This window comes from Alosa sapidissima, chromosome 4 (assembly GCF_018492685.1).
Source record: "Alosa sapidissima isolate fAloSap1 chromosome 4, fAloSap1.pri, whole genome shotgun sequence".
Lineage (NCBI taxonomy): Eukaryota > Metazoa > Chordata > Actinopteri > Clupeiformes > Clupeidae > Alosa > Alosa sapidissima.
The window spans coordinates 4,170,517-4,198,349 of NC_055960.1; the positions used below are offsets into that span (position 1 = coordinate 4,170,517).

At 39.5% G+C, this 27,833-nt stretch overlaps 1 protein-coding gene across 3 annotated transcripts in view; it reads right to left on the reverse strand.

Moving 5' to 3' along the window:
• stab1 (stabilin 1) overlaps positions 1 to 26,396 on the reverse strand; it is a 130,631-nt gene extending 104,235 nt beyond the window's left edge. For 2 of the 3 annotated variants that reach the window (XM_042089264.1, XM_042089263.1), the window contains exons 1-8: positions 26,112 to 26,389; positions 25,691 to 25,824; positions 18,940 to 19,055; positions 18,447 to 18,532; positions 13,694 to 13,763; positions 13,441 to 13,536; positions 13,225 to 13,335; positions 12,710 to 12,897 (exon numbers count right to left, since the gene is read on the reverse strand). In XM_042089264.1, coding sequence (XP_041945198.1) covers positions 12,710 to 12,897; positions 13,225 to 13,335; positions 13,441 to 13,536; positions 13,694 to 13,763; positions 18,447 to 18,532; positions 18,940 to 19,055; positions 25,691 to 25,824; positions 26,112 to 26,165 — 855 coding nt within the window. In that variant the 5' untranslated portion in view covers positions 26,166 to 26,389. Of the gene's footprint in view, positions 1 to 12,709; positions 12,898 to 13,224; positions 13,336 to 13,440; positions 13,537 to 13,693; positions 13,764 to 18,446; positions 18,533 to 18,939; positions 19,056 to 25,690; positions 25,825 to 26,111 lie in introns of all 3 variants that reach the window. The other variant, XR_006031212.1, reaches the window with a different exon arrangement.
• Between the last annotated feature and the right edge of the window lie 1,437 nt (positions 26,397 to 27,833).

Genomic DNA, 27,833 nt, shown 5'->3' on the forward strand with positions numbered 1-27,833 from the left:
ATTTTGAAAAACGACAGTCTTCGCGTGTAGGTACATGTGTGCTAAAAGATAGATACAGCTAATTATCATTAAACTAGACTTAGGCTGAGAAAAGAGGAGGGTTATTTTGAACTTAGCCCAAGTCCAATTTTTCTCTGTTCCTCTAAATTACTGTTGCCCAAACTGTGCTGTGAGGTCCATATCCAAAAATCCATATTGATCAATTAACAATTTACCCAAAATTGTGGGCTATTGAAATCATATTTCAAGAAATTGCTCCTGAACGGAACTGTAGATTTGCATAATATTTTGCACATTTGTTCATCTTTCTTCATACCATTTATATTTAAGGAATGTTACATCCATCCAATCACACCTTAAACAGTCAATTTAAAGTGGTCTTCAGAATTCACTATACAAGGGCCAGACTGAAAAAAAAAACTATTCCCTGATACAGATGAACCCTGCATCAGGTGCTCTCAATCTCCAGCAGACCATACACACACTTTTTCTCCTGCCCTATTTGTGAATTTATGTGTACTGTTTAAAAACAAGAAAAATGTCAAACCTACTCATTCCCTATACAGTCTGTAACACTTTTTTTCAGGTTAGATCAATAAACATATTTGCATATTTAAACACTTTTTTTGGTTAAACTTTACTTGACAGTGTCATGTCACTCTTATGTCGATACTGTCATGAATGTGTCAAACAAGTCATAAACGTTTATGGCATAACACTTCTGTCATTCGGTTTTTGTCATAACAGGGGGTTAGGGTTAGGATTAGAGGCTAGGATTAGGGTTAGGGTTCATGTGTCATGACGGTGTCATATGCTCATGACAGTGTCATGTCACTCTTATGTCGATACTGTCAAGTAAAGTGTTACCCTTTTTTTTTAGCATATGCCCTTTCCGTGAATAGATTGTAGATATGTCAACGTCAGAAGTGCATATTTTCTGCAGTTTGTCAAATATTTAATATACAGTGTCCATTGTTACACTCAACACGTAAATGTAACAATCCTGCCGTCTTATCTGGGCCTAAGCTCATTTAAGTTGGATTGTGGTAAAGTGGAAACAGTCCTGTGGTTAGACCAATCAAAATGTGCAACTCTTTTTGGAAATCAACGACTCCGCATCCTCTGGGCTAAAGAGGAGAGGACTATCAGGGTACCCGCGGAGTCTCAAAAGTATTACATTTCATTTTCCTAAATTAAGGCCTTAAAAAGTATTGAATTTCACCTCAAAGTCTGGATTTTTTTTACAGAGGTCTTAATTTTTCAAATGATCAGTAGATTTAGTCTAATATCCTCACGTAGCGTAAATCAGACTCAAGGATAGAGCTCACAGGCCAAAACACTACATGACAACATCAACATCAGCTGTGGGCTGCAACTTAGGGGTGGGCGATATATATCGTCTGCGATAATATCGTTATTGTTGTTTTAACGATGTGCAAATTTACATTATCGAGTATTTAAATTACTTATGGGGAAATAACACCTGAAATCAGGCATTGAAACCTCATACATTCACTAAATCCAGGAGGTGTATGCGAGAGAAGCCCCTGGCTGCTGCAGAGCAAGTGTCACATGATCGCTAGTGGGTCCACGTTGTCACACGCACGCCTAATGTTTATTTTGTGCAGTGATTAAGCATCCCACTTATGAACAGTTTTATCATCTAGAGACTTTAGAGGTCACTCGTGAATTGGCATGTGTCGTTGAGGAGAAAACAAGGGGGCAGTCACAAAGTCCTCTGTGGAAGGAAGTTCGGCAGCCCCGCTTAACGGCAAGCAGATTTGGGGAAGCATGCAGTGTGAAAGGGGAGTCATCCAGTCAGGCTTTAGCAATCAGGATTCTGAGGGGGGTACGGCAAACACTGCACATGAAGAGAGGCATTGACCTTGAGCCAGAGGTGTTGTTACAGTACAGTGACCAATGCAATGTTAATGTGTATCCCTCTGGTTTTGTTTTACACACTGATGCGCCATATCTTGGTGCCAGCCCTGATGCCAAGGTGTATGACCCAGCAGCAAATCCCCCTTTTGGGCTAGCTAAAGTCAAATTCCCAAATGTTGACAGTGTCACAGATGTTGCACATCTTAGATTCATTGGTGGTCAGGCTAAACTGAGAAGAAATCACAAATACTTCTGGCAAGTCCAGGGTCAGCTAGCCATAACTGGCTTGTCATGGTGCGATTTCATTACATCCACAAAAACTGACCTCACAGTGGAGCGAATTTGGCTTGATGAGACACTGATCATGGAGATGAAGAATAAACTTGACCTGTTCTTTTTCAACACATACATGGAAACCTATCTGAAAATGAAATCCACATAGAGTTCACATACCACCCCCTCCCTAGACATAGGCACGTCAAGACACTCCGCTGTTTAAAGTATTTATTATATCTGTTTTATTTTTTATTATAAGGGACGTGTTCACCATGAACATGCTGGTGGTTTCCCCACTCCCACTCCCACCCCCAAACAGGGGAACATGTTATTATATCTAAAAATACACAATATTATATCATTTCAATTTTACAATAATATAGTAATAGTATAATAATATAGTATAGAATTTTATTCTTTATGTATTATTATATAGTATAATAATAATTTACAATAGTATGATATTCACAATGTTAAAATGTACATTAATATTCTATAATAATACTATTTACAATATTGTATTCTAATATAGTATGCATATTCATATGGTAATATGCATTATTATTATGAATAATTAATATAGAGAATTATACTAGTATAATAAGATTTAATCTATTCTATTTCTATAATTGTATGTAATAACACATAACATTTAATTGTATTTATATTTAATTGTATGTATAAATTGTATTATATTCTGTGTTTTTATAAAATGTAATGCATAAACTATAAAATAAACACAAATGTGTAAAATATATTCTCTGGGCATTCATCATTCTTAACTATAAGGCTAAGGCTTTTCACACTGGTACATCACCTTTCACATCCAGAGGGCCTCGGAAGTTGGACAGTAAGCAGCAGATTGTCCACAGCTGATTGACAGAACCTGAAAGGGTCAGAGGGATGGCGGTATCCCAGATGTGATATTCCTTTACTCGCCTGATAGCCCTCTCAACCAGGATTCTGAGCCGAGCAATGCTTTGTGTTTTCTCAGTGTCGTCTTTGCTGAAGCAGGTACCTCTTTTGAATGGTGGAATAATAAGACTCGCTCCGACATCAGACAGCATCTGATCAATGACAAAGCCTTTATCAGGCATGCATGCGTCTCCAGGTTCCAGCAGCTTGAGGATTCCAGATTGTCTGGTTATTTCTCCGTCAGATACTGATCCTGTATAAAGCTTTGAAATGAACGTGATAACACCACACGGGGCAACACCAATGAGACCTTTGAAAGTGGTGTGGTTCTTGTAGGAGGAAAATGTCTCAGACTGCAGTGTAAGTGGTGATGGCGATTCACATCTGATCTCTGTACAGTCCAGAATGACTGACATTTGCACAGTACTGTCTGAACTTTGCTGGCATTGTAGCTTGTACTTGTTCTCTTGACATCCAGGTTGGTAAAGACCCTAAGACAAGGTATAAGTAGTTGGTCCAAGTGATGAGAACCCTGCTGACTGTTGTAGTGCTGATGCCAAACATGTCAGCTAACACCTTCTCTTTCAGACCGACTGCAACACGACAGCAGAACAAAAACAGCTCATCCATCAGTGCCAGTTTTCGGTTTGGACTTGGTTTTTCTAAAGTGGTGACATCACTAGCCCTTTGTGCTCTACTCCAGTACACCAATCTGGATGCTGAAGGGGCAACTGACTCCCAAAACAGCCAAAACACTCTCTCTGATGAAAAGCGAGTATAGAAGCGAAACTCGTAGTCAGTCGCACAGTACCTGTTGATGTGTAGTGTGTGCAGTGTAGGCCTACAGGATAGGTCACTCAGCTGACTCTCCAACTGTTGTACCTTAGCCTCCAGCTCCCTTGTGTTAGCCGCAGCAGCAGCATCCAGTTGAACAGCGTTGTCAGAAGTGTGATCCATGGGGAGTTCCTCCATAAGGGTAGTGCTAGGTCGGCGGACTTCCTAAGCAGAACTTTCGCTAACGTTAGACGCACCCTCGGCCTCAAGACGTGCACTGAGCCGGTCGAAAACAGACTGCCGAGACACCCGATCTAACCCCCAGTTATTCCAAGCAAATCTCTGTGGTGTGGCACCAGGTTTCAGGCGTTTTCTGCCGCACTTGGATACAGAGATAAGCTCACTATCAAAATGTAAGCTGCAGACGTAAGTGCTTCCACGAAGTATGTTAAAAGATGGGCCCTCGTCCCTTTCTTATTAACCTCAACCATGTTTTCCGGAGGGTTTCGTCTTTTGGGAAATCATGAACACTGAGGTAAGGTTGTCGTTGTTTTGAGGTAGAGCAGCCAGGTACACTACAATAACACCGGCGACTGGAGGCGGCCATGTTGCGTCTGATCACCTGATGTAAACAGGAAGCGACGGTACACTGCTACATTGATTCGAACGTTCGAAACCCGGAACTGTGACATAGGCTCCTTTTGTTTCATAAACGAACTACAAAAGAAGTCACGTGACTTTACCCTTCGACGTTACTCACGGTAGCATGGTTTGTTTATTAGCCTGGTTAGCATTGACATTTAACACTGACAGCCAGATCTTCATGTGAGTAGAAGCACAACACCAGTTATCCAGACAAAAGGTGATCACCACACAGTTTACATCACGTTCCGTTATTACAAAAATATGTTAAGCCAGTTAAGCAAATTGCCGTATCGATCAGTTAGAGATTAAGCGCCCAAACATGTGACGTCACATGCAGCTGTAGTTCCTTATCACCGTGTTACGACAAAAACTCAAAACAATTCAACTAATCCTAAAAATAAGGTATGACCACTTGAAGCAATAGAGGTGTTTGTACCTACAGTAGTAATTCAATAATAAATAATTTGGGCAGTCTAATGTAGTCTGTTGTCTACTATAATAACACCTTTTCTGTTCTGTATATATATATATATATATATGTATAGCTAATCTATACATTTACATCCGGTCCAGCCGGGCTAAGCCCAAGTTGTCCTTAAAGTCTAGAAACGTCCCTGTTAGCGTCATGATTTGTGTGCGTCTATTTGACAAGGCCACTAGCTGTCATGGATGCGTTGCTAAAGGAAGGCAAAAGTTAAAAAATAAAAGGAGATGGGCGGCTGTTGGAAACGGGGGAGAACTAACAAGCCATGGTGTAAAAAAATAAAGTGCCAGGGGTTTGCTTTTGCACGGTTTGCTGCAAGAAAATTGTTTATGGATGCAATAGGAAAACGTTTTAGCACGCCAACAATCAGAAGACCGCCATAAGGTTAACGTTTGTGCACTTCAGGACATCTTCCCTACCTGGTGCAACTAGCCACCACGACAGAGGTAGGCTACGTTTATGTATGCTGACCGTTTTTGCGCTCAGAAAGTAGGCTACGCATGTTCTTTCATAGCGCAACACGACCTGTCCCTCACCATATCGCAACCTCTTGTCAATCTGTTGCTGAAGACAAAAGCGCCCCCTCCAAATTGTCGTTATCAGATGCGCAGACCTCCTGCATGAGCACACACAGTATTGCTGCTCATTGGAAAACTGAGTTGTCTGTAAAACTCAAAATTACCATGTTTTCATTAAATGCAGATGAGGCAACAAATGGAAATATGAACAATATCTAGACTGTTCTGATTCGTTACTTTGATGAGGAAATGTGAAGTCTTGTGACTTCTTGTGACTTGTGACTTGTGAACTTGATTTTATAGATTTTACTTGGTGTTGAATTGTATATTAACAAGAAAAAAAAATCTCCCCTTTAAACACTTTTGGCCTTAAGTAATTAAATAAGAGTGTAAGTTAAAGCCTTGCTACAATATTGCTGCAGTAGAAAAGAACAGCAATGGCTAATCAGCAATGGTCAGAGATGGTATTGAAATATTGTTTTGTTCATCAGGAAAACTCAATCTTAATCAAGAACACTCTCAATTCGCCTTATTCACATGGCGGCCATTGGCGGCTAAAACGAGGCTACAGGGTACACAAACCATAGGATTGTTATGTTCTATGCATTCACCTGTAGGTGGCATTAATTATATAGTAACTTAAGAGTACCCTGTAGCCTCGTTTTGGTGTTTATTTGGTGCTTTACATTGCCGTTTGCATCTTTTTGTACATTAAAAACCAATAGGTCGCGACCGCAAAAGGGGTGCCATCTCTATAGGTAGATATGAACAACGTATGACTTAAGGCCTGAATAAAATTCAGTCAAACGATTTTTTTTTCACTTTAATCCCTGAAATCAACTAGGTTCTATTCCGTGTAAATTTGTCCATGAAGCGGGACATTCAGTCATGTTACTACCGCGACAAAGCTTTGCGTTGCCACTGCACTGCTGTCATGTTCATGTTGGCATGTTGGCAAAGATTTGAAATAACACTTGTTATTTCAAATCTTTTTTATTGAGGAATCATCCGTATTCATACATTTCATAATAATAAACAACAACACAAATATCACATCCCACCCCAACCCACCCCTCCTGGGACTTCCCGATATGTAATGGCACTGAGGCATACAATTAGTATCATAATAAAACTTAGCCTACTCGGTCAAGATATTGAAGGGGAGACCAGATCTTATTAAAGTATTCCAATCTGTCTGACAGGACAAACCGTATCCTTTCCAAGTGTAGGAGTTTAACCATTTCTTCCAACCACATTTTAACAGATGGGATCTCAGTTTTTTTCCAAAACTGCAAAATAAGTTTCTTTGCCACAACCAAAACATATGCCAACAGTTTCTGTTGACAAGGTGATAGCATATACACTTTATCAGAGACTCCAAGCACCACCAGGAGTGAGTCTGGATCCAGTATTGTCTCCAGCATATCTGATATAGTTCTGAATATCCCAGACCAAAACAAAATCAATTTAGGGCATAAAACATAGCTATGAATAAGAGAGGCCTCTTCAATCCTACATTTATCACACATGGGGGAGATGTCTGGGAAAATTCTGTGTAGTTTCGTTTTTGCAAGGTGCAGTCTATGGATCACCTTAAACTGAATAAGACAGTGCCTTGAGTTAGCAGAACATTTGTGTATGCTCTCCAAAGCATCATCCCAGAGCTCGGCTCTAATCTCCACCCCCAATTCCTGTTCCCAGAGTGTTTTAATACCTTGTGTAGACGGTAACGATGTATTTAACAGTGAGGTATAAAGTAGAGATATTAAATGTCTAACCCTGCCTCCAAGTCCAAGAAGTCCATCAAATGTGGCAGGTTCCATATTATCAAGTTTGTGCGTGTGTTTTCTCACAAAGTCTCTGTATCTGTAGGTATCTGAAAAAATTATTTTGGTGCAAACCAAATTTTGTTTGGAGGTTGCTAAAAGAAGCAAAGTTTCCATCTATAAACAGGTGTCCTACATTTAAGATACCCAGATCTCTCCACTGAAAAAAAACTGCATCCATGCAAGATGGGACAAAGGATGGATTTCCTGCGACCGGTAGGGCAAAGGATAAGGACTTCAGATTGAATTTAGCTTTAATCTGTTTCCAGGTGCGGATTATGCTATGAATTATACAGTTATGATTGTAGCATGACTTATCAACTCGTGTCGGTGCAAGCACCAAAGCGCCAATGTCATGTGGAACACACTCCTCTCTCTCCATTTTGATCCAAACTGGATCAGTAAAAGTATGATCTAGCCACATTATCACCGTGCGAAGAGCACAAGCCTGGTAATAAAGAAAAGAATCTGGGAGGGCCAGTCCACCATCTGACTTAGGTTTGCAAAGATGGGCTTTCCTGATTCTAGGGGTCTTATAATCCCACAAAAAAGGAACTATAATTGAATCCAATTGTTTTCCAAACAAATCCAAAAGTCTTAGGAAGGAATATGGGAATGTTCTGAAAAATATACAGAATTTGTGAATTTTGCATTAACTCTTCCCGCTAGTGATATAGGAAGGGATTTCCAAAACTGAATATTATTCTGTAATTTAGATACCAAAGGGGGGAAGTTAGCTTGGTACAACGACTGAAAGTCTTTAGGGACATTAATGCCTAAATATGTAAATTCCTGTAATACTATTTTGAAGGGAAATCTCTGCAAAGCTGAGAGGTTTTGGATCTTTACAGGCAGAAGTTCGCTTTTTGACCAGTTGATCCTGTAACCTGAAAATGTTCCAAATTTAGATATTATGTCCAGTACGGCTGGAATTGTAGACAAAGGTTTGGTAACATACAGCAAAATGTCGTCCCATTACAGAGAAATCTTACTTAAGGTATCATTTAAACCGCATCCATGTATGCGCTCATCAGAGCGAATGGTCTGTGCCAGCGGTTCAAGGGCTAAGGCAAAAAGTAGCGGGGACAAGGGACAACCCTGTCTAGTGCCTCTGTGTAATATGAAAGGTGGAGAGAGCATCCTATTGGTTAAGATTCTGGCACAGGGTTTGTTATAAAGAACCTTCAACCAGGTTTCAAAACGGTCACCAACATTGTTCAAAGTTGAAAATAAATAAGGCCATTCCAAGGCTTTCTCAGCATCTAAGGAGAGGATAGCTAGGTCATTTGAGTTCTTGCTCTGGGAAAAGATTATATTGAAGAGACGTCTAAGATTAAAAAAGGAGTGTCTGTTTGGTATAAAACCTGTCTGGTCAGGATGAATGAGTTTACTAACTAAAGAGTTAAGTCTGAGAGACAGGATTTTGGTAAGTATTTTGTGATCAGATGTAAATAATGAGATTGGTCTATAACTACTCACTTCTATTGGATTCTTTCCTTTTTTGGGTAGTACAGTTATAATAGCTTCATTTAAAGTGGGAGGTAGGCTGCCATCCTTGCTTGCTTGTACATACATTTTTAGTAGATACGGTGAGAGAAGGTCACTGAATTCTTTGTAGAACTCACAGGGATAATTGTCAGGACCTAGAGTTCATGTTTTTAATTGTCTCCTGTATTTCTGATATAGAAATATCAGCATTACGTAGATCGTGGTCCTGTTGGTCTAACATAGGAAGATTACAATTGTCCAGAAAGCAGTCCAAAACAGACTGATCCCCTGAGGTCCTAGAGGAGTACAGTGCTTCGTAGAATTGGTGAAATCTAAGATTGATGTCTTTATAGGATGTTAAACAGGTCCCCTGTTCAGAATTTATTTTATTTATTGTACAATCACTTTCCATTTTTCTAAGTTGTCTAGCTAATAATTTATGAGGTTTTTCACCAAATTCAAAATACTTTTGTTGTGTAAACATGAATGCCCTTGCTATTCGCTCTGAAAGTAATTTATTATATTTAAACCGCAAAGAGAGCATTTTCTTATGAGTATTCTCGTCAGGACGTGCAGCATTATCTTTATCTAGAAGGTGAATTTGTTTTTCAAGTTGCACTAATTCAGCCCGTTTCCTCCTTTTCCTCTCAGCTTGAAATGATATAATGCATCCTCTGACATACGCTTTCAGAGTTTCCCACAATATAGATGGCAAAGTTTCAGGTAGATCATTCATCTCCAAAAAAAAAGTTGATTTGTTCTCTAATAAACATGCAAAACTCTGGCTCTTTCAAAAGTTGCGGATCAAGTCTCCACAATCTGTCACACTGAGGTAGATCATCAAATCGTAGGGATAGTGAGAGAGGAGCGTGATCTGATATCACTATATCATGATAATCAACTGTATCTGTGAGTGTCACAAATTTGGAGTCTGCCAAAAAGTAGTCAATTCGTGTGTAAACATTATGAACATTAGAATGAAAAGAGTAAGCCCTTTCCTGTGGATGAAAAATTCTTAAAAATTGAAAAATTTCTTAAAAATTCTTTCAGAAAAATGCTAGATTTTGAAGGAGGCGCTCTACGAGATGAGGAACGATCCAAATAAGGATCTATTACTAAATTCAAGTCACCTGCTATAAGCAGATTGGTTTGAGAGATGTCAGGAATCTGCGCAAAGACATGTCTGTAAAAGGATGGTGAATCTAGACATTGACCAAAGTAATAGGCAGTGAATATAATTCCCCTGCCACTATGAGAAACCTGCCTTCTTTATCAGCAATAGTTGTTTTGTGAATGAATTGAGTCCCTTTTCTGAATAAAATAGCTTACTCCTCTTGATTTAACGGCACACACAGCTTGATAGGTTTGTCCAATCCATCTACATCGTAATTTAGCGTACTCATTTTTGTTCAAGTGGGTTTCCTGGAGAAAAACTATATCACTAGACAGTTTCTTTAAATGTCCTAATACCTTGCCTCTTTTAACTGGCTGATTTAAACCTTTAACATTCCAAGTGACCACATTGATTAATCTCCCCCTCCCAAATTGTGCTACATTATCTTGTATAATTTAGGCTCAGGCCAGATCATTTTATGCCTCATAAGTGCAATAAACATTCCCACATGCATAAAGAAGTCCCACGCCCTCCCTCCCCCAAATGTCTTGCCTATACTAAAGGAAACCTTCATAGTAAGTACTCCAATACGGAAGTTATATAGAAGAGAACAAAACAAAAAGCTAAATAGAAACAACACACCAACATTAGTAAAGTTTAACTTCCCTCACCTAACACTTCTAATAAAGAAGCTATGTTATAGATAGCTCCGCAATTGTAATCTATTTTAGGCTACTGTAGCCTCATCAAATTTGACAGCTGAAAAACACAAGCGGTTTATTCTAAACAAAACCTGAACTCAATCGAAATATAATCACCCATACAAGTTGTCAGGAGTTTTTTAGGCCTGTGGCAATGAGGAACAGGTCTTATTCAGCACTGCTCCAATGTATCCTCAGAGTAGTACCGGGCCACCTCCATCGGCCGTTCGGTGCCCTGCGGCCACATCACCAAAGTGACGTTCGGCAAACTCTTGAGCTTTGCTTGCATCCGTAAACACAGTCTCTGTGCCATTAAATGTCACTCTCAACTTCGCTGGGTACAGCATTCCGTATCGGACTCCTTGTTGATCTCGAAGCATCTCCCTGGTTTTATTAAATGCAGCTCTACGCTTTGCCACTTCAGGAGTAAAATCCGGGAAAATGCGAATTTTCTGCCCGTCGTAGGAGAGGTCTTTTAATTCGGCAGATCTTTTGAAGACTGCTGTTACATCGTGAAAGTAGTGGAGTCTGACTATGAGTGAGCGAGGTGGTTCCTTATCACCCGGCCGTTTTCGCAAAGCCCTGTGCGCGCGATCAACTAGTGGTTTATTTTCCAAGGACAACGCTTCTTTCAAGAGTCCTGAAACAAAAGTATCCGTCACCATGCTCCTTTCCGTCTCTTCCTTCAAGCCTGCAATCCTCACATTCTGTCTTCTGGATCGCCCCTCCAGATCTGTACATTTATCCGCCAGATACTTAACTTCTGTAGACAATCGTTTCACCTCCGACTGGAGGTTGGCTACAGTATCTGAGGTATGCGAAGCCACATGTTCCAGATCGGTGATGGTTGAGCCATGTTGAGCACTCGTGGCTTGCAGGGCTGAAACAGCAGCCTGAGTCTCAGTTTTAAGCGCAGAAAGTTCTCCCCTAATAGTAGAGGCAATCTCTGCGATGCGAATGTCAATAGTCTGGCATATCTCTACTTTGGTGGCTTGTAAGTCAGAACGGAGTGAACTGATGGCCTCCAAAATTGGGCTATCTACTGACCGTTCTTGATGGTCTGATGGGGTAGCATTAGCTTCATCCAGAGCACATGGAACAGCAGCTGCTTCATTCTTCCTAGTAGACTTTGTTTGCGTCCGTAAGGTTGACTTCATCTTGAGTCCAGTTAGTGAATTTTATGTCCTAGGTGTTATTAACCGCTTAAACAACACTTGCTTGAAATATATGTCAAATTAGAACCATTTTAACCTAACTTTTGCGGGAGCTATTAGGGTAAGCGACCTACCAGCTCATTGCTCACTAGCGCCCCCCCCCCCCCCCCCCCCATGTTCAAACACTTGTAAATAGTAATTATTTGAGGTTTAATCTTACCTTTAATATTATTTATTCTATCCGAATGGGTGCGATGTAGGTATTAAATTTCATCTGAAGTGGTATTAAAAAGGTCTTAAAAAGTCTTAAATTTAGGTCTGACAATTCTGGGGGTACCCTGACTATCCAACTTGTTATTAGTGCATACTCACAGTTCAAAAGCCAGCGTCTACAGTATAATGGTATGGCATGTGTCTTTTACATCTGGCAAGGCACAATTAATGCTGAATGATGTACAGTATACAGATATTGAGCAACATACAGTATACTGTCATCCAGACAACATCTTTTCAGGGAAGACCTTACTGTATATGGGGCGTGCCACGACAAAATGAGTCCTATGTCGCAAAAATGAAATCGGAGATATAGCTATTTGAAAGGAGAGAGGGTCATTTTCATTTCCTAATCAAAGCTACCATCTTCCTTGGTTTGACTCATTTCTAGTAGGCTATAGCTATAACCTCTTCAAGAGCTAGGCTAGTCGTGGATATTTACTCCAAATGTGAGGATAAATAAGATTGTTTTTGCAGACAGAAGAGGCGAGGTGAATGCAGTAGGCAGCTAGTATGTATGTGTGTTTGTTGTGTTATGGTTGTATAAGCTACTGGATGCCTAACATTTCCCTTGGGATGAATAAAGTATCTATCTATCTAAAATATTTGTCATAGAAATCTGTTCACATTGACCATTTATTATTGCTGATGCTTTCTCACCTGCCCTGGGCCTTTATAGTCACAGATGGTGGAGTTGGCCGGGCAGCCCCCATTATTTTGTGCACAGTGATCCACAGGGACACACACTTTGCCATCACCCTCATAACCCAGATGGCATTTACACTCAAAGCGTCCAGCTTTGACTGAGCACTCTGCATTCTTATCACAGGAGCCAGGAACACATATACCTGTTGGCAAACATAAAAATCAAAAGTTGGTCCCACATTGTTTTAATTGAAGACTTAGTAATTACCTCTGCCAAGGAGGTTATTTTTTTGGTGGGATTTGTTTGTTTGTCAGCAGGACAAAATCAACAAACTACCTGATTAATTTTCATGAAACTTGAAAGGGGAGTGGTATAGGGCAGATCCACAAATTATTTTCTCACTCGCTGTTTGAAGACTCATCTTTCCTCTATCTTGTTATTATTTTGGTAATTCCTATTAACGCATCTCCTAATTAAAACAACATGAACCTAAATGATATTTAAGATGACAAAAGATGAAGCCTCTTACGTGCACAGATGCGGCCAATCCTCTTAAAGCCTGGAAGACATTCACATATAGCACCTGCATTCTCTCCTTTGCAGTAATGATAGTCAGTGCAGTTTTTACATGATTCAGAGACTATAAGAGAAAAAAAAAATATATATATAATCAGCCTCATAATCCACAATGCTCATATGCACGATAAATCATTTCAAACACATGGCTGATTCCAACACATCTTACCAGTGTCACACTTGGGTCCTGAAAAGGGTGGTTGACAATAGCACTCCCCATCACCATCTGGTCCAGAGTTACAGTCTCCATTTGCACAGCTACATTCTATTGAATCATTAAACATTAAGACTGGTTGGACAGAGTAACTTCATATCAATATGAATTGCATTACTAACAATGAAAGGGTGCAGGGTACAGTAGGAAACAAATTGGTCAAGAGTGAAAGATCTTTGTATTTGAATTTACTGAAAAACAACTATACCTGAATTACAGTGTTCTCCATAAGCATTTTTGTTTGTGCATTCTTGACATGCCAAACCACTGAACCCATTCTAAAAACAAGCATGGTTAATGACAAAACATACAATCAGTTATACACTGACTATACCATTTCCCACGAAGCCAAATGATGTTACACATTGTCAGTAAGGTGATATAAGTTGGTATAGGTGAACTTAAAAGTGGACCCCATTGAACCTACATTCCCCACTTCCACAGTATCTTGCATGGAGATGAAGGGGACAATATAAAATGTATATGATTTTTTTTATATTCCCTTTTGCAGTTTCACCACAACTGCACTATTTACATTGGAAGTGATGGATGTGACTACAAGTTCTTAAACAAAAAAGCACAGATACCATGCTATTAGAAACTTAGGGGCAAATACTTCCATGTGCATGAGTCAAAAAAAGTGTGCAACTAAAAGCACTTCATCCTGCGCGCATTCTGCCTTTGACTTAAAGGAGAGATCCAGCAATCATTGAGTACTGACGGTACGAAAAAAACTAAAATAATCTGTTTTACCTAGCTTGAGTAGTTGCAGCCAGAAGCTAAAGCAGTGTACACACACATACAAACATGTGTGAGAGAGCGAATGTGCACGTATGCACATATGTATTTCAACTGAAAATGTATCAAGTAACAAAAACATAAACAATGAAGTTCAACACTAAATTCAAGGTTGTGCAAAAACAATGCAAGCTACAGTATGTGTGTGTGTGTGTGTGTGAGAGATAGTATGGCACCCCGGAGATGCCATTGCAAGATATTTTGTGTGTATCAAGAGAATGTGCACTCATTTTACTAAAATGTGTGCTCATTTTACTAAATCATGCTCTCATTGTACTCAATTGTGCACTGAATTTAGCAAATGATGTGCTTAGTTTCCTAAATAGTGTGCTCATTTTACTAAATTGTGGGCTCCTTTAGCTAAATTATACTTGCATTTAGCTAAATTGTGCTATTTTTGTCAAATGAGCTCAGTTTTTTCTATTTACTAAAAAAAGAGTGGACAATTTAGTAAAATGAGCACATTATGTACCAGAATGAGTGCACAATTCAATAAAATGAGTGCATGATTTAGTAAAACGAGCGCATATTCATTAGAACATATAATTAAAAAAATCAATTTAACAGTTTAGTTGACAAGACTGTGTGAAAACAACAGTGCAAAATAAAAAAAAAACAATGCAAAATGTCTGTGTGTGTGCATGTTTGTATTGAAAACTGCTTAACATTTAGAACTAATGTAGCACCATAGGTCTATTATGTGGACGCAATCCGGAAGCACAAATTTAAGTCCCGATGTCCTCAAATGAGGACATCAAAGTTAAAAGCTTCCGGATGTGTTACAATAAAAAATAAATGTGAAAAATGTATGCCATATCATACTAGAAGTGTTAATAAGCATAAATAAACAAGTTTCAACCCCATAAATTACAACGGTACTCTACCATGACAACAGTTGTCATGTGCGTGCTGATAAAACATGTAGTTTGATTTCGACGCCATCTTGTTTTTCCACTAACTGGTACAAATAACTGTCAAGATATGAGGGCAACAGAAATGTATTCAGAATGTATTAAGTAGAAAGTCCTGCAAGGCCTAAATGTTATGTCCTCATACGAGGACGCGGGGTCTCAGGAGCTCACGATATATATATCGCCATTCCGCGTGTGGCCTTTCCCTACTCTGTTGCTTGCTTTGAGCCAGGCTTGTAACACATGTGAAATGTAATTCCCATTTTTTTCTTGAAGCCGAAATAAACCTGAGAATGTTTATCAGACATGCTTGGTTTTTACTGCAGATACGTTAATCTTACACCAGCTTTATGTTATATCTTAGGTAAAATAACGTTACCGTTAGGGCTGGGCGATAAAACGATAGCGGTATCGCAATAGACATGTAATTACATCAATAAAAAATACGTTCGATAGCACATTCGATATTTAATAGCAACACACACCTCCCGCCTTACGTTGTCCATAAATAAATAGGCTAAATATATCTTGCATTGTAGCTAGTATACACAGGTTTCCCGTTTACCAACAAAACTAGATGCGCGCGCAGCCGTGAGGCAGAAGACGCTTGGTGGCCGTCCACAACGTTATAAACTTAACCTAAATAGTCGGCTGCTGTAAGCTACAATCGGATTTTATTGTCTCAATGATAATAACATCTCATTTCAGACTATATTTCAAAGTTTGCCGTTCATTTGCATTATTAATATAACATCGTATTTTGTCATTTTTGGCGAAGACATGCATTCCGTTAGGGTTATTGAACATATTTAACATTCTCTAACCACTGTGATTTCGAATTGGTGCAGTTTTCAGTACAAAAACTCATTTAATTCTTTTGCATTGCTCTATGCTGTTCTATGGTGCTTTCTGCCTCTTGGTTGCGCACACATGTTTTTGTGACATTGCATAGAAATCCATGTATGTGCAACTCTACCAAAGTAGGCATAGAAGTAGGCCTACCTCAACCCAGACTCTCAATGAGTCCTTGCCCCGTGCACTCTCCCTCTCAACAGGCGCATCCCTCCTCAGCATGCACATGTAATCCAAACATTCACAATCGTTCAAGATGACTGGCTAAATTGCTATTAAATCCGGTTAGCATCATTAGCACGCTGCACGAATTTGTTCAAAACTGTTGCATTCAAATTGACTGCTAAGTTCTAACCCACATTTGGCGTACCCTGGAAATCCAGAGTTCTCGCGACAGCACAATGGAATTGTCTCTGCGAGACACTCTGGCAATGAGCAATGATGCACATTACTTTTACCCCAACATTCCGGGGAACCAGATGAACTGTTGAAGACAGCGCTGCGACGTTGGAGGACAGTACACATTGGTCGTAGTGTTATCCGATTGCGTCGATGTCCGAAATCCTTCAGAGTAAACATGGTCTAGTGTTATCCAATTGTGTGCAGTGAGATTTTTAAATGCATGCTTGTTGCCGCCCCTCGAGTTGGGCAATTACATTGTTCGTGGCCAGACCCTTAATCTCTCTAGATCACCAGGGTCTGGATTTTCCAGGCTACATTTGGCGGGTTGGCGGGTGTTAATTTAGAACCCTGATTGCAGCGTGTGTAGTCACGTAATGCCACTGCTGTTTAATGTATGTGTGATATTCAAGTTATTTACTTGCTGACAATGATCAACCTGTCATCCCTGTGTGAGTGTATCCACCTTATTCCTTAAACCGGAAATCCGTCCGGTTTTCATCTTCATCAAGTTTTATGCTTGAACTTATATTTCTTTCGAAATGTTGACAATCCTGCACTCAATATGTATATCTAGCATATACCACAAAGCGGTACAAGATATAACCACCGCTCAGTCCTGCACATTCTCTCCGCAAAAAAATGAGATCACGCTTGTCAACTTGTCTGCATCTCCTACTCCATCCCCTACTTTTGTGTATGTAAATGAGTGAAAATGTGTGCGTGTTTGTGTGTGTGCGTGTGGTTGTGTTTGTGCATGCGTGCGTGTATGTGTGCATGTGTGTGTGCGTGCGTACCTGTGTGTGCATGTGCATATGCGTGCGTATGCCTGCATGTCTACTGTGTGTGTATGTGTGTGCATGTGTCTATGTGTGTGTGTGTTTATGTGTGTGTGTGTGCAAGTGTGCACGTACCTGTGTGTGTGTGTGTGTGTGTGTGTGTGTGTGTGTGTATTTGTGTGCGAGTGTGTCTGTGCTTGTGTGTACCTGCATGTGTGTGCATGTATTTTTATGTGTGTGTTTGTGCGTGTTCATGAGTGCGTGTGTTAGTGCATGCATAGCGTACAGTCATATGGTCTCCCATGAACGACATTTGGCATGCATTCAGAGGGTGTCATAATGATTCTACACTTCAAATTCCGTGCAGTTTTGAACCTGTCAGCCAAAGATACCTGCGATTACAATGCCTTGTTTTTGCTTTTTCATTTTTAACTAGGTGGTGCTATACAAATGAGTGGATATGGGATGGTTTGGTATGGCCAACATACAAAAAAGAATTGGTCATCCTAGGCCCTACGGTTCTCGAGATATTCACAGAAAACAGTACCCACCCTACCCTCCTTTCGGGGAGTCCAGTCCGGCAGGGAGGTGACTGATCAAAATGAAAAACAATGGTTCTATGTTTTCCTTGTGGGGCTACATGCCCACCTAGTTTTGTGTACCCCGGTCTTTCAGTGTCCCAGGAATCGTTGACACAAAATTAATTTTGTTTGGGGGACAGGACTGGCTGCCCCCATTTGTTTGTGTCCAGTTTTTGGAGCTTGTGCTGCCTACAGAGACTACAGAGAGTTTTTTTTACAATGTAATCACGGCTAGCGGTCGTGGAGATGATTGCTGAATGTGACAAAATTTTGAATGGGCTGCATTTGAAACTGCATAAAAACCCTGACTGCACCTTTAAGAAGTAAACAAGTGAAAAGTGGTAACATATCAGCAGTTTTAAGTCCACTATGCATGTTCCACAAAGGAACTAGCCCTTGTGGGTGTGTCCACAGTAAATCACAGTGGCCACATGTTTCAGTTTGACCTAACACACTCTGCCCACTGAAATCCCACAACGCGTCCATATGTTGACAGAGATGTGTAAATGTGTCAGGACAATATTACAATATTAATGTGCCAGGGATAACTGATGCAATTTCTTAGCCAGTGCAAACCATTTATGCCTTGCCTTCTACCCAATAAATGAAATGATCTGTAATTGTGAAAATATAGGTCTCACCTTGCATACACAGGTACCATTTCCTGTGGGTCCATCCAGACAGGTACCATGCCAGTTACATGCCTTACCCGACCAACTGGGACAGGCTAAGAAAATACAGAAGCATTAATGATAGCATAGATGACAGCCAAAAGTAACACAGTGATCACTTAATTTAGTAATATTTTAATTTCTCAGTGAATTGAGGACAACCCGGAACTCCAATGCCATAAAAACACAAAAAGACAATTCCAGTAAGTTGCATCAAAAAACACATTTAAGTTTTTTTACTATCTGAAATAAAATCTATATGATCCACTTACGACAAATAAAATATAGTCTGGTTGCTAAACTGTATGTGAAAAATGTCTTAGATGTTGGGTGATGTCACGTGTTTACACTTATCACTTTTCTGTTATAAAATATTTCTGTCCACAGAAGCACAGCTCACTGAGACCTTTGTGACTCATTGACTGAAGAATACACATACATATACTAAAACTGTAATACTTACGCAGACACCGAGGGCCCCAAAAATTTGGGCAGCATCTGCGCTCTGTGACCGTTTTTATACAGGTGTGGGAGCAACCGGGTAGGTTAAAAGTGCGCTGTCCAATCTGCACAGTATAACTGTGAAGCAAAGGAGAAACATCAGATTAGATTTTTACTAAGGCTGTCAAAATAACGCGTTCATTCTGATTAATTAATTACAGAAATAATAACACATTTCATAGTGGCATTTGACCCAGTGCAGTCTGGCTATCGTGACTGAAGAAGGCAGACGAGAAAGCACTGCTTTGAATGAAACATTTAGCCTATACAGAGAATGTCTAATAGGGGAGAACCGCCACTCTCATTTCCCGCGATTCTCATCACACTCATTAGCAGAAAGCTAGTGTGTTGCGGGCAACAATGACCCAACCTGTAAGAAATCGAAAGGACGTGACTACTCGTTCATTCAACTTTTGACCTATAATCCATATTGAGCTTGCAGAAACCACAATCAAATCGTCGATTTCTCAACGACAACCAAGTGAAAGAGACAAATTTAGCCGTCTAGCTCCATAGACCCCCATTGTTTTTGCACTTATTCGTGATCGCCCCTAGCGGAAGTGCAACCGATTGCAGGTACAATGGAGTTAGGGAGTGATCCGGCTCTCCATAAACGGGCTCTGGCCTAGGCCTATAGGTCCTACGTTTTAAAAAGTTTGTCAAAGTTAACTTTGCTAACGCTTTGCTAAGCCTACCTTATGACCAACTAACTAACCGACAAACTCCCTTATAATAAATAAATTGACTACATTTGTTGCACGCTTGAAACAAAATGTCTTCAAAAGTATGTAGAAGGTACAATTGCCATTCCAATAACTTCACACATTACATTTCCGTTTGCACTTGTAGGCTATGTTGCTTTCATTTCTTTGTTCCTACTATTTTGTTTATTTTCTTGAACTGCTATTTCTTATCCTGGACTGCCACCTACTGGATAGAAAAGGCCACAACCTAGTAATTATGTGAATAAAAATCTACACGTTTGAATGGCCAAAATGGTGTTAGGGTAGCCTACTCTGCATATGTCATTAACAGTGAGTGGTAACTTCAGTCATTTGCATTTATCATGCTAAAAATCTAACACAGGGCACTATGCTGATGCCTGAGCCAAAGGGAAAATTATAATAAAAGAGAGACACGTTGAACTTTAAAGGAACCCAATGTCAGTAGTAATATATGTTCTTACCTTAACTTTCACGAGTTGAGTCGTACCTCTCCCGTGTCAGTACCTGCACTCAAATGCTCTGGCGCGCTACGAAAATGTGTTAGCATGTTGCTATGCTAGCGGGCTCAGACGTAGCCATAGAGGGAGGTGTTAATTGCATGAAAATGCACTGTACTGTTTTTCCTAGGCATTTTATTCTTATTCTTCCGCTAACGCATTTAATGCAGCTTCAACCGTTTAACGTAGAAACTTCATTCAAACTATGTTACGTAGGTCTTACTTAGGACATGGGGGGTTTGTATTTTTCATCTTTGTAACTTTTATACTTTTTAAACTATTAATTAAAAACTATTTAAAATTTCCCCATAGACTTAACATGGGCTGATGACATCATAATAGAGCACTTAAGCAATTAGAATTAGGCCAGGTGTTCCGGCCACCTGCATCAACTGTCAGTTTCTCAGGCTTTAAGCATACAGTCTCATTCTCTTAATGGTCCAGTATGTAGGAAATAATGGAAAATAAACTGTAACCATTCCAAAAATGATCACCATATGTTGTCAGAGAGTAAGGAAACACGATGAATTGAAGTAATGGCTTATTTGACAACATAACTCTTAACAAGTATAACCCCGTAAAACCCATGAAAAAAAATGAGTTACGGGGCGGAATCTCTTGGAATTTTCGTTTATGTTTTGAACGATTAATTCTAGAATAGCGTATTAATAATGGGCTAGCGCGTCCTCCTATTTGGGTTGCCAAATTAGCAAAGGCCAACTGTCAACAGCTGTCAGTTGTAGTCATGAACGCCTACGAGAGGCAGGGGAATTTCCAAATTTAAAACAAGAAACAAATTAAGTGGACATCGGAGGAGCTTCCCGAGATGGTGACGTCTTCGTCAAACGAAGAATATCAAGTCTGACGCAGAGCTGGCCATATTTCTCCACAACAGGTAGCCTAGGCTAAACTTTATCTGCATCGCTAACTTCAGCTAAATAAGTTACGTTGGTTAGAGAGGTATTTTTTGTTTTCACTGTTTCCGTAATGTGTAGCTGGGTCATGGTTGGAGAAACGTTAAAGCAGCTGCAGGTCAACTAACGTTAGCTAAGTCTTCATTACATCTGGCAACCCAGAAGAGGCTCGCGTCTGGTAGTCTTGAGAACGTTCACCAGTGTTTTGATTTTGGCCTACAGAACGTTCGGTAACAATCCCACAAATCGCACCTTTAAAAGGTCCAGTATGTAGGAAATAAGTAAGGGATAATGTATAGAACGCCGGTCATTATGGGGAAAATAAGTCCCGACAGGGCGAACCGGACCCCGACACGCCAGCGGAGGGGTCTTGTTTCGCCCTGAAACAATTATCCCGCTTATTATGCGGCTACTTGCCAAAACGAAAAAAATAAACTCCATGATATGACCCTTTACACTTATTTGTTACCGTTTCGTCGTGGCTTTTGCTGAGAAACAAATAGTTCGCAACACACGCTGAACTTGAATAAAACATTCTTTAGAACACAGCTGATCAACCGTCTGCTTTCACTTTTGAATGAAGTTCCAAGCACAAACTCCGTTGCCATTGACAGCGGTCATTCTTGTTTTCAGAGGTCCTTTCCCAAGAAATAATGACCGCTAGAACTTTCGGAAATCCCATTCAAGTCAATGGAGCATTCTACTTGCATTGTGAAGAGCCGTATAATAATGGAAAATAAACTGTAACCATTCCAAAAATGATCACCATATGTTGTCAGAGAGTAAGGAAACACGATGAATTGAAGTAATGGCTTATTTGACAACATAACTCTTAACAAGTATAACCCCGTAAAACCCATGAAAAAAAATGAGTTACGGGGCGGAATCTCTTGGAGTTTTCGTTTATGTTTTGAATGATTAATTCTAGAATAGCGTATTAATAATGGGCTAGCGCGTCCTCCTATTTGGGTTGCCAAATTAGCAAAGGCCAACTGTCAACAGCTGTCAGTTGTAGTCATGAACGCCTACGAGAGGCAGGCAAATTTCCAAAATTAAAACAAGAAACAAATTAAGTGGACATCGGAGGAGCTTCCTGAGATGGTGACGTCTTCGTCAAACAAAGAATATCAAGTCTGACGCAGAGCTGGCCATATTTCTCCACAACAGGTTAGGCTAAACTTCATCTGTATCGCTAACTTCAGCTAAATATGTTACGTTGGTTAGAGAGGTATTTTTTGTTTTCACTGTTTCCGTAATGTGTAGCTGGGTCATGGTTGGAGAAACGTTAAAGCAGCTGCAGGTCAACTAACGTTAGCTAAGTCTTCATTACATCTGGCAACCCAGAAGAGGCTCAAGTCTGGTAGTCTTGAGAACGTTCACCAGTGTTTTGATTTTGGCCTACAGAACGTTCGGTAACAATTCTACAAATCGCACCTTTAATAAGACTACACATCTTCAACTGTTTCCTCTGTCCACAACATAATTTAACCATTTAAACTATCCACCTATTTAACTGTTCAGTCATTCCAACTATATTAAACCTCATTTACCTAGCAAATCATTTAACCATTTAAACCATCCACCTATTTAACTGTTCAGTCATTCCAACTATATTAAACCTCATTTACCTAGCAAATCATTTAATCATCTAAACCATCCACCTATTTAACTGTTCAGTCATTCCAACTATATTAAACCTCATCTACCTAGTTCAGTCATTCCAACTATATTAAACCTCATCTACCTAGCAAATAATTTAACCATTTAAACTATCCACCTATTTAACTGTTCAGTCATTCCAACTATATTAAACCTCATCTACCTAGCAACCAATAAAGCAACCACCTCAAGTACCCTATCAACAGCCTAGCAACCATGTCAAATACCCTAGCGACAGCCTAGCAACCACCTCAAGTACCCTAGCAACAGCCTAGCAACCATTACCACAGTTACAACCTAACAACCAATGGGTTTAACCTAGCAACCAGCATAGCAACCACCACAACTAACCTAGCAACAGCTTAGCAACCACCTCAAGTACCCTAGCAAAAGCATAGCATCCACCATAACTACCCTAGCAACAGCCTAGCAACCACCTCAAGTACCTAGCAACAACCTAGTAACCACCTCAAATACCCTAGCAACAGCCTAGCACCTCAAATACCCTAGCAACAGCCTAGCAACCATGTCAAATACCCCAGCAACAGCCTAGCAACCACTTCTACAGTTACAACCTAGCAACCAATGAGTTTAACCTAGCAACCAGCATAGGAACCACCACAACTAACCTAGCAACAGCATAGCAACCACCTCAAGTACCCTAGCAACAGCCTAGCAACCATGTAAAATAGCCTAGCAACCACCACATTGTCAACCTAGCAACCACCATAGAAACCAACAGGATTACCCAAGCAACCAGCATAGCAACCACTTAATTTGGCATAACAACCAACATATGTACCCTAGCAACACTATTGCAACTATATCTGCATTATTTGTTTTTACTCTGTATGATATTTTACATAATATTTTTTGCATTTTCATGCACTGTATTTCCTTCAGGAAATGCTTTTCTAGTTAATATTACTACGCTAGGTCGAAGTACTCCCAAGTGCTATTGCGCCACACATTGTAGTTCTCCTGTTTATTTGCTTGGAAAATCGCCACGTTTCATGTTGTGTGACCTTACACATTTTTATCAACTACTCGTGCAACTGTATTTAAGTAGGGAAAATGTGGATGTTTTTGATTACTGCTATCTTCCTCCCTCTATGGCTACGTCTGAGCCCGTTAGCATAGCAACATGCTAACACATTCGCGCCGCACACCAGAGCGTTTGAGTGCACCTACCGACACGGGAGAGGTATGACTCAACTCGTGAAAGTTAAGGTAAGAACATATATTACTACTGACATTGGGTGACGTGTTCCTTTAAAGTCTATAATGTTGGTTTGGCTGTTGTTCATTGATTCACTCATCTGCCAAACTTGTTTTTAAGATATGTTCATAGCAAAAATGGATGCATGCGATTAATTCAGATTAATCAATCACAGAGTATGTAATTAATTAGATTAAATTTTTTAATCGATTGACAGCCCTAAGTTTTACATCCGATTTAACTCCTTAACTTGAATTTAAACTCGTGCCCACAAACCAAATCCGTCCCGTAAGACAGTTTATTGCAGCCCCTTGGTTAATTTATATTTGTAATGAGATTCGGCCCACATGTCAATTTTGCGTTACATTTCTTACGTTTGCTCACTCCCTCGATAAAATTCACTCGTTATAGCCACACTTAGAGTGTCATTTTGACCACTGGACTACCTGCTTTCTGCAAAACACAGGCAAAGGAATTGCAACAGTGGGCCATGAAGATCCTTGCTAGATTCAGATACAGGCAGTAGCCACTTGCAATTTTGAAACAAATACGACTTTCGGGTACTTTGGAGCGACGAGCTGTAACAATGCTTATAATATTAATAAATGCCAATTAAAATGGTCAAAACAATGCTCCAAGAAATGGTATTTGGTATGCTATTTCACAGTTTGAAATAGCATAATGCACAATTTCTCCAGCAGAGGGGGAAATCCTGCCAAGTTTCCCTTTAACATTAAAATGTACAGTTTATAGTAGCCATATGGCCTACATTTCAAAAAATACCAATTATTAATAGACTAAACATAATTAAGAGAATAAAACAATAGTCATAAGCATATACTGTACAAATCATGTCTCTGTAAGGAACAATTAATTAGCTAGAGACAAGGTAAACAGATAAATCTTTAAACACATTTTGAAGATCCAAAAACTACTGCTTGAACAAAGACACATGATGGATTCACTGTGCCTGAGAATTGTTGTGCAAGACCCAAGCCCTAGACACAACCTCAGAGTCAGGAACCCACATCTTTGAAATATGTAAACGAAACAGGATGAACTGCGTAACTTGAAAAAAATACTCATACTCTTCTGTTATGTGAACTGACCAAAATCACCTAATTTCGTGTAACGTTTAATTTTAGGTTTCATACCATCCTTATTGATTGAGGGTTATTTTTTTACAATGTTAAGGAAGAGGGAATGATATGTCCTGACTCCTGTTACTGGACTACTGAGGGCATGCGAGTGCAGTGCACGGTGAGGAGGAGTGTGTGTGTGTGAAGTAAAGGATAGAGTAAACTGTTGAAAGCAGCGTTATCTATGTCTCTTGGCTTTTGCTTATAAAAGTATAGATTATAGAATATAGTATAGAATACAACACTCTAGTTGGTATCAAGAAATAGCTCAGTAGCAAGCATCGATGTGGAGTGGTGATTAAACCTTTTTTACCAGATCTATTATGGGTCCTGTTCTACAGACATATTTCTAATCACCGGCATGGATAACGGCCACAGAGAGTCCAGTTATACAAAAATAGCAGGAATAAAGAACTCCAAAGAGGCAACCAATCACCAGTTTCTCGTCATTGAGGTATTGACTCTTATAATGACCAATCTGTCTTTCTACTACTAACCCATAACCATGTACTTTGTTTTAAGGGGATCAACTTCGCATTGTTTAAATAATACCGCAATACCTGCAGTTCGCATTCCCTGTGTTTGTGGTGATCTTCCTGAAGCCCCTGGGACATGTGACTGTAGAGGCCGCAGCACAGGCAGTGCAGGGAGTGGAATACTGGATAATGCTGTGTTCATCACAGCGGCTATGGGTCTGAAATGCAGTTCAAAAGAGCAATTAATTATCAAAACAACCTAAATAAGGCAAGATTGGCGAACCACAAGTTCATTTATCACTTTCTGTTGTCCTCCATTTTTAAATTATGACATTAGAAGAGTGAGACAGTCGACAGTGAAAATATGAGTATAGATATTAACTTAGAAAAAATGAAGAAATCTTCAATTAATCTAGAAAACGTGTGTGAAATAAGACCCCATACCAGTTAAATTCAAGAGCTAACACAGTGGAACACCAGATATGGCAGATATTCAAAATATTACCTCTTGCTGGAAACTGCATGGCACCAATATTCCTAAAATAAGTAGATAAAGCATTTTTGGAAAGCTAAGAGCTTGTCTAATTCTGATAGGAGTTTCTATAAGATCTCCCTCACTTTTCCCTACAAAGCTACTAAAATCATCCAAATTCTCCAAAATGAGTCTTCAGTCTTCATTTCATTTCATTTGTTTTTATGGCTAACAGACTTAATGTCACTACACTGAGACGTGTGGTAGAACTCACCACACAAGTGTTAAGGGAGAGAATGACTGTGAGAAATAACATGTTTTCCTGACAGGAAAGTCAACGGATTTCCTCTTTAGAAACACCTCCATGATTGGAGAGGATATCCTGGTTGATCAGCTGACTGGATTTTGATATTCAGCACAATTTAAGAAAAAATAAATAGGCAATTAGCACCACATACTCAACTACATGCGTGTAAGCATTTTGTTGAGCTCATTTGAAATAATAAGTACTTTACATACAATATATGTCCTTTCCATTTAGTTATGGTTCTGTAGGCTAACCACTCATCAAACTTTCAACTCCTATGAATCTTTTATTGCATGAGTGTAATTGAATCGTGTATGAACAGGAAGTGAAGCAAAACAACATTCACTAATTTTTAAGTTATTTTATTACTTACTTACTTACTGACTTGCTTTTTTCAGATGAGAGTCATAAACTCAACTAATGAGTTCTTCTCTGCTTGAAGACAAAGTAAAGCCACAGATCCCATGACCAGGATTCCTGCTGACCACTGTGAATATATGCTGTTTTGCTTTTGTAATGAGTACAGCCAGTGATGGATCGCAGAGTTGCCTTTACAGGAAAAATCAGGAAAGGACACACCATGTTCTGCTGATGAGGCTAAATCTGTGGAACTTTTCGGTCTGGACAATGTTGGTCAGAGCATACTTCCCCTTATTGCCATCAATTGTTGTATCAATTTAGCAAGTTGGTTCATTTTCATTTAACCATTTTGTAAATCACCTAGAACAACAGTTAATGAAAGAGGGGGGAAAAGTGTTAATTTCTATTTTAGAAATGGGTAATTGTGTCAGGCAAATATCCAATTTCTTTTGCAGACAATCTTTGAGACTGCTATGTGCAAAGTAATAGCCCCGTGACACTGAAACCACAGATTTTCAAGCGCAGACAAAAAAACAGGAAGTGATAAGGTTAGAGGTAACAAAGCTTAGCATTTGTTCCTTCATCTTCCCAATGACAGAAAAGAGTTTGGTATCTTTGAAATTCAGTGTTAAATAAACATTTGCGCAAAATCTGTTTGTAAGCTTACACACCTTCGTCATGATTTTTATGTTTAAGACAATGAAGCAGAAACAAGGCATTTATAAACTTAACATTTAAGGCAACACCAGGTTGCCTTAAATGTTAAGGCAGTTAATATAGCATCAGAAAATTATTTTGAAAGTATTCAGGCATGTAAGACAGATGAACACTCATTGTTCCTATTAGCTGCTGTATTTTGAGCTTCTGGGACAGAAACAGCACAATAATTTAAGAACAGTTAACAGTACATCACTAAATGTCTTGGAGAACCACTGACAGTAATTTGTGAACATTGAAATTGCAAAAGACATTAAAGGGATATTTCACCAATTTGGGAATTACACTCATTTTCCACCTCTCCTTAAGTTAAAAAGTTGATTTTTACCTTTCTCCAGTTCATCCAGCCGTTCTCTTGAGTCTGGCGATAC